The 7,186-nt window shown below is 50.6% G+C and overlaps 1 protein-coding gene across 6 annotated transcripts in view; it reads right to left on the bottom strand.

Annotated features, from left to right (window-relative positions):
• Nucleotides 1–7,186, bottom strand: part of Msi1 (musashi RNA binding protein 1) — a 17,219-nt gene that overhangs the window by 8,796 nt on the left and 1,237 nt on the right. Inside the window, exons 1-4 of one of the 6 annotated variants that reach the window (XM_033762403.1) lie at nt 6,877–7,159; nt 5,220–5,268; nt 3,637–3,719; nt 3,117–3,234 (exon numbers count right to left, since the gene is read on the bottom strand). In XM_033762403.1, coding sequence (XP_033618294.1) covers nt 3,117–3,234; nt 3,637–3,719; nt 5,220–5,268; nt 6,877–6,948 — 322 coding nt within the window. In that variant the 5' untranslated portion in view covers nt 6,949–7,159. Of the gene's footprint in view, nt 1–3,116; nt 3,235–3,636; nt 3,720–5,219; nt 5,269–6,579; nt 6,765–6,819; nt 7,160–7,186 lie in introns of those variants that run through there. The other 5 variants (XM_033762407.1, XM_033762405.1, XM_033762408.1 and 2 more) reach the window with 5 other exon arrangements.

Here is a 7,186-nt window from a genome sequence, read left to right as displayed (position 1 = left end):
TTTAATTCTCACTGGGCATGGTGGTGCACACCTGTAATCCCAGCACTCAGGAGGCTGAGGCGGAGGATCACCATGAGTTCAAAGCCAGCCTGGGCTACAGAGTGAGGCCTGAACTACATAATGAAGACCTGTCTCAAAAAAACAAATAATAATAATAATAATAATAATAACAACAAAATATTGTTTATTCTCAAATGACTCAGAGAAAAATTCCACGTGTATATGTGTACATATGCAGATGTACGCATTTATATACAGAGTGAAAACCAGATGTTAACAGGTGAATCTGATAAAGGGGTATATGGATGTTCTTTCATGTTATTCTTTTCTGTCACTCCTTTGAGAGTTTGGAATTACTTTCAAATTAAACAAAAGAAACCCTCATGAGACTGTGGCTTGTGTAGAGTGCTCTGCTCTCTCCCTCTCCTGGGACCCCAGTCCGGAGCCTCTAGCCCCAGCGTGGCCAGCCCGTGGACCACAGGTGGCCTGGGGCCCTGGGCAAGAGCATCAACTTTTAAAATCATATGCGATTTTGAGCCAGGCGTGGTGGTGCACGCCTGCAATCCCAGCACTCAGGAGGCTGAGGCAGGAGGATCACTATGAGTTCGAGACCAGCTTGGGCTACATAGTGAGTTCCAGATCAGTCTCAACTACACAGTGAGACCCTGTCTCAAAAAACAAAACAAAACAACCAAAAATAATAAATAAATAATTAAAGTCATGCAATTTTGACAATAACAAATGCTAGTGAGGGTGCAGGGGAAAAGGAGGCCTCCACATTGTTGGTGGAAAGGTAACCTGGCACAAGTACTACAGGAATCAGAACCGTGATTCCTCAAAAAAGTAAACCTACAAATCCCACTTGACCCAGCCACCCCATACCCCTCCAGGTATCTTCTCGAAAGAGTTGAAAACATCATGTTGTAGCGACCCATGAACACCCGTGCTTACAGCAGCACAACTCATAATCATTCAATCTTGGAAGCAGCCTGTATGTCCATAAACGGACGAGTGGATAAAGAAAGTGTGCTGTTTACACACAATGGCGTACTACTCCGCCATAAGTAAGGGTCCATTTGAGTCACCTGCAGGAAAATAGAGGCATGTTGCGACCATAACGCTAAATTAAATAGATCAGACGCACAAGCTTCCATATTGCATACATTCTCCTATACGAGACCCAAAGCATAACTACTTTAACAAATAGAAGATAGAAGTAGGAACCAGAGATAGAACTTTTACAAATGGGAATAGGATCTAGAGATAGGAGGGTGAAGAGGAGGAGGAGAAGTGGAATAAAAAGAACTAAGAAATGTTACACATACTTACTCCCTACAATGAGTATAAACATTACGTACTGCCAGCCTGTACTAACCCAAAATAAATACATATAGAATATAAAAAGTAAAATTATTTGTTTTTGGTTTTCAGACAGGGTCTTGTTATATAGTCTAGGCTGGCCTTGAACTCGCACTATGTAGATGAGGGTGGCCTTGAACTTGTGGTGATCCTCCTGCCTCAGCCTCCCAGGTGCTAGGATTACAAGTGTGTACCACCACTTCTGGCTCCAAAAAATAAAATTATGTGATTGTTAGTGATAGTTTTCACAACTTGACTTTGTGGTGTTCAAGTGCGGATAGTGTAGGCAGCAACAAGATATGAGGTACATAGAGGAGGGTGCGACTCTACTCCCTGTGCCCACCACACACAGCCAGTTGAATCAAAACCTGTGTATACCAGACGTTGCATGTGCTTGTTTGACTTGGAAAGTAAAATGCAACGATTACTAATAACAGTATTTCAATCTACCTATGCAATTATTGCTTTAAGCAAACATGTAAGCGTCCTTATTTAATTATTGAACTTGGGCTTGTTGGGTTATTTTGCTTTAATGTTATAATAAAATAAAAAAGGAAGTTTTGTCACTTAAATATATAAGCTATAATGTGTGTATATATATATATATATCCCAAGACAGTTCCCCCTCACTCAGCGTGGCTCAGGCAAGCCAAAGCTCAGATCCCTATGCTCTAACCCTAAGCCACGCCCCCTCCTCTGAAGTCCCAGAGTCCCTTTCTGCACACCCCTCCCCCCGGACCGGCTAAAAACCCCTTGTACTGTTCTCTCTCTGTGCACACATCCTGTCTCTGCATGGGGACTGTGCACTTACTTCCCAGGCACCAAAGTCAAACTGACTGCGCTCAGTCCTGGGCCCAAAGTATGGCTGACTTGGGCTCAATTTTCAAATCTCAAGGAAACCTTCACCTCTCACAGGAGCCTCAGCCCCTGGTCTCCAGCTGCTCCAGGGTAACAATGCCCACCCACCCCTGGCCACACTTGAAGGAGAGTCCCATGGGGGAGGTCCTGCCCCTCAAAAGCTGCTCTGTAAAAATTAGTTGAATGAGGGCCGGAGATTTCGCTCAGTGGTTCTATCGGCTGCCTTACAAACGCAAGGACCTGAGTTCTATCCCCAGTACCAAATTAAAAAAAAAAAATTAGTTGATTGAGTAAGAAGAGGCAGCCTTGCTTTTGTCTTCCCAAAAGTCTTTTGGCCTTTACAAATGCTGTTCCCTCTGTCTGGAATACTTTTTCTTCCCTTCGCTCTTGCCCTCTTTATGAACCCCTCCTACTCGACCTACTGACTCAGCATAAATGCTACTTATTTTCTGGTTTTTCCATATGTGGGTCAAGTTCCCCATGACTATGCTCCCTTGGTACCCTATACTCCATCCTGAATCTATTCTTATTTGCCTTCTCTGAAACACCATAAATCTCAGGAAAGTCACTGTTGAAATTCCTGGCATAGTGCCTAGCACATATAGTTGCTCAATACCTATTTCCTGGATGGATGGATGGATGGATGGATGGACCAAGGGACAGAGGACCACGTAACACGGAGCAACTGAGCCTCCTGGCCACCACAAGGGGGCAGCACTCCACAACACAAACGCTCCAGGCAGCACGGCCAGACCTGCCTGCGATGCCCGGCCTCCAATCCAGCCCAATGACTCAGACAGGAGAGCAGACCACAGAGGCGATGCCACACCCATGCGGCCCCTGTGCCCAGGGAGCAGTTCAGGGCAGGAAGAAGCTGCAGGTGCAGGCCCAGCACATACCCAGCATGCCGATGCCCAGCATGAAGGCATCCATTCCATAGGGCACGACTCGAGACCTCCCCCGGGCTGAGCCTGTTGGGGACATCACCTCCTTTGGCTGAGCTTTCTTACATTCCACCTGCAGAGAGACCGGATGGTTAGTCTCTCCTACCGCTAGGGTCACTGTCCCTCCTGTTTCCTGCCAGGGCTCTGATTATTAATTTCACTCTTAGCACTCATGGAACACACACTAGGTGTACTGCATAATGTAAAAGGCTCTGTGTGTGGCAGTTCACTGACTGTTTACACCAAGCCTATGATGGAAGTGATCCCCATCTTACAGATGCAGAAACCGAGGCTCAGAGAGGGACCCAATTAACCATTATACGCCTAGATCGGGGTGGGGAAGAGGAGAACCAGCTCTGCCTCACTCACTGCGAGGTCCCCCTGCCTGCTCTGGAAACCCGGAGCTTCCCCAGTGGGCTCAGCCTGGAGCCCCAGGCTCTCTCTGCGCCTCTTCCTCCACCCAGTCCCAGCTCACCATTTTGTTGTTGATTTCATGGAAATGGATTTCACACACTTTCTCCACGATGTCTTCACTCTCAAACGTGACAAACCCGAACCCTAGACAGTGGAAAAAGGGCCAGGGCAAGGTCAAAACCAGGGCTCACTGGTCAACACCCAGCTCCAGGCCATCCCGATACCACAGCTCCTCTCTTGTGGGCAAGTGTCTGAGAGTTAATGAGAGGCTCTGCCCACAGCCCAACAGCCTCAACTACCAGCTGAGATAGGGTTTCGAGTCCCAAATTACACTTGATCTTAGCCAAAAGGCCGAGAAGCGATTCGAGTCCCAAATTACAGATGAGCAAACCAAGGCTCAGCAAAGTGAAGTAACTTGTCCAAGGTCACACAGCAGGTTAGAAAGTGGCACAACCACCACGAGAATATAACTGCCCCTTAGAATTAGAGAGGGATTGGTCTCGGGACCCCCCCTCAGGCACCAAAATCCATGCCACACCCAAATCCTTTATAGAAAAATTTCATCATCCATGAACAGAAGCTACGCACATTCTCCCTTACCCTTCTAACCATTTCTAGATGACTCTCAATACCTGGTACAATCTAAATGCTATGTAAAGAGTTGTTACACCGTATGGTTCATAATGACAAGGAGAAAAAAAAAGTTTGCACGATTAGTACAGGCCCAGTTCTTTTTTTCTCAAATATTTTTTTAAACTGTGGCGGCTGAACCTGGAAATGCAGACTCCACGGATACGGAGGACTGACTATATTTAACACGCCGTTTCTCCCCGTCAGGTGCTTTCCCAAGAGGGAAGAGAGGACGCCCGGAAACATTCACTTGAACGTACACAAAGGTGTCCATGTCCAGACACACGCAGCACGCAGGCACACATACCAGCAGATCCACACCACCTGGGTTCCCACCTCACACACAGAGGCACTTCACGTGTGTGGCTGCCCTGGCACACCACACAGGCACACATCTCCTGACACAGACACCACACATGACCCACTCCCAAAGAAGGCTCAAAGGCCCAAAGCCCTGGAATGACTGGAGAAACAGCCCCCTCCGCCCTCCTAAGCCTGTCCCAGGGGCTGGAACAGGATTTCTCTGAAGGCAAGGTCCTCAGGGAACAAACATCCAGGCGGGGTGCGCAGTGTGGCCCCGATGTGGGCAGGGTCAGGGCCACGGCAGCTGGGGACTAGGCTCGCCAGGGTGGGTGGGGGGCAGTGGCAGGGCAGACCGCCCGGGGCTTCGAAGTCAGCCTGACCCTGGGGCAGCCTGGCCTGAGCTCTGGTTACCAGGGACAAGGTAAGCCTGGGCTGAGGCAGACGGCAGTGGCGGCGGCCAGGGCGGGGTGGAGGGCACTGAGGGTGGGGAGGCTGTCCTTCGCTGCTCCTCTCGGGTGTCTGCAATTCGGCAAGTTTCTAGCACAGGAAATGGTGGGACAAAAGCCTTCTGTAAGGCCAGGCCGGGGAGAGGATGCAGATCCTCAGGGATAGGATGTCAGGAGGCAAGATGAAAGGGCAGCTGTGACCTGCGGCCCCTGGCTGACCACAGGCCCCCAGCCCAGCTTGGGAAGGGGGAGGGGGAGCACTCACCTCGGTGCCGGTTGGTGGTTTTGTCGAACATCAGCATGGCGTCGTCCACCTGAAACACAGCCTGTCATAGAGGACCCACCAGACACCAGGGGCTCCCATGACCCGCTCTCCTGTCCACTCTAGGCTTCATCTTAAACTTGCTCCCTGCTTGGAGGACAACTTTCCATCAGCAATCCTACTATAAACACCATAGCACCCGCTGGTCAGCTACCAGATTAATTGCATTTATTAAACTCCAAGTGCCTGCCTGACACTTGTCCCCAGCATCCTAATGTGTTCCGCAGGGGAAGATCCCCATTGCACATATAAAGGAAATGGACAAGAGCGTTGAAGTTGCCTGCTCAAGGTCAAAAAGCAAGTCCGGGACCATGCTGGGGATGAGGAGGCGCTGAACGGGCGCTACAGAAGGAAATACAGGAGCAGGATTATGAGACGGGGAAGCAAAAGCCTCTCCTTTTTGCAAAAGGCCAGGCGGACAGGACAGCAGCCAGACTCCTGGTACAGATCTTTTCTCTAATTGAGGTTTCCTTTAGCTAGAGGCTGTAATTAAAGCAAGTAGAGTTCAGTGCCTGGGCTGCCTGCCTCCCACTGACTGGGGGAGGGGAGGGGACTGTCAAGGGGGAGGGTCTAGGTTAGCTACATTCTCTTGAACCCCAGTTATCTATTTGCTGCTTCCCCCCCAGCCATCCTGTCAGACACGTGGACGACCACAGTCCATCCCACCTCCTTCGCCTCGTCCGCATCTGGTCCCTCTTTGCCCTGTTAGCTAGCTAGGCCTGATTCACCCTGGGTAGAAATCAGGGCCTCTGATCCTCCTTATCACGTCTCACTTCAGCCCCTGATCCTTCCCCAAGTGGCCAGAAATCCTAAGGGTAAGAGGGAAAACTTTCCTCCGTCCCCAACTTTCTCTCTCTGCCTTTCATCTGCCTTCCAAGTGTCCTCTTCCACCTCATTAGAGTACAAAGGGCAGGCCTGGAATGAGGGTGGTCCTCCAGCTCCCGTCTGGCATCAGGATACACTAGGCTTCCCCTGACGGGGTCAAGAGCCCACTGGACCAGGAGGCAGGGGATCCCTGGAGAAGCTCAGAGGGAAATTCCATCTCTCTTCCCAAAGGGCTTCCTGCCCCAGGGCGCCAGCCTCATGCCCATCCCTACGGCCCCACTGCCAATTCCAAGTCAGCTGACATGTCTATACTGGACAAGACACTTCAGGCGTGGCACCTCTTCCTCACCCTTCATTTAAGCAATGGAAGGCAGAAACCCTGAGAGAAGGGTTCCGAGTAGGAGCCCTGGGTCCCAGACTTGTTGGTAGGCTAAGCTTGAGCAAGTGGCTTTAGTTTTCCATGCCATTGGTTCCTCACCTGTGACAAGGGCACAGCAGTGACCATCTCACAGGGAGGAGTTAGCTAACACAGCCCATGTGATCCTCGGAGTAGTAACAGCTGTCACTGTTATCTTTCTCACAGAGGGGCTTGCCCACAAGTCCCATGGGGGACGGTGGCAAAGCAGCAGCGAGAGCACCCAACACCATCCGCTTGAAGGTTTCCTGTGCCAGGGCAGCCACTGTCATCAATGACCAAGATCACCATTCTATTGCACACCTTGCTCATTAATTACTTTTTGAATGGATGAATGAATAACAGAAGAACCAGCCACACCTTCCTCTTTAATCCTACAGCTTTGAGTTCTTGCTGACCCACAGATCCACAGTCCTTTCGGCCTCCTTCCATCCAACCTTCCCAGTCCAATACCCCTGGTCCCCCACACCCTTCAACCTGTGCCTTGGCTGGACAGAACCCCCAGTGGGGCCAGTGGGGTTGAGGCCAGGGCAGGGGCAAGGAAAGTAGCTGGGGGTCCAGGGTCCCCCCACCCGGTGTCCCCTCCTGGGGCCAGCTGAGGGGAGGGAGGCTCCGGCCGGGTGTCCTTAATAGGCTTTGGTCTCCATGGGAACCCGGGGGCAGGGGGACT

This window comes from Fukomys damarensis, unplaced genomic scaffold (genome assembly GCF_012274545.1).
Source record: "Fukomys damarensis isolate Sample0158 unplaced genomic scaffold, DMR_v1.0_HiC HiC_scaffold_12, whole genome shotgun sequence".
Classification (NCBI taxonomy): Eukaryota; Metazoa; Chordata; class Mammalia; order Rodentia; family Bathyergidae; genus Fukomys; species Fukomys damarensis.
The sequence above is the reverse complement of the archived record's forward strand: the minus strand, read 5'-3'. Positions and strand labels throughout refer to the sequence as shown.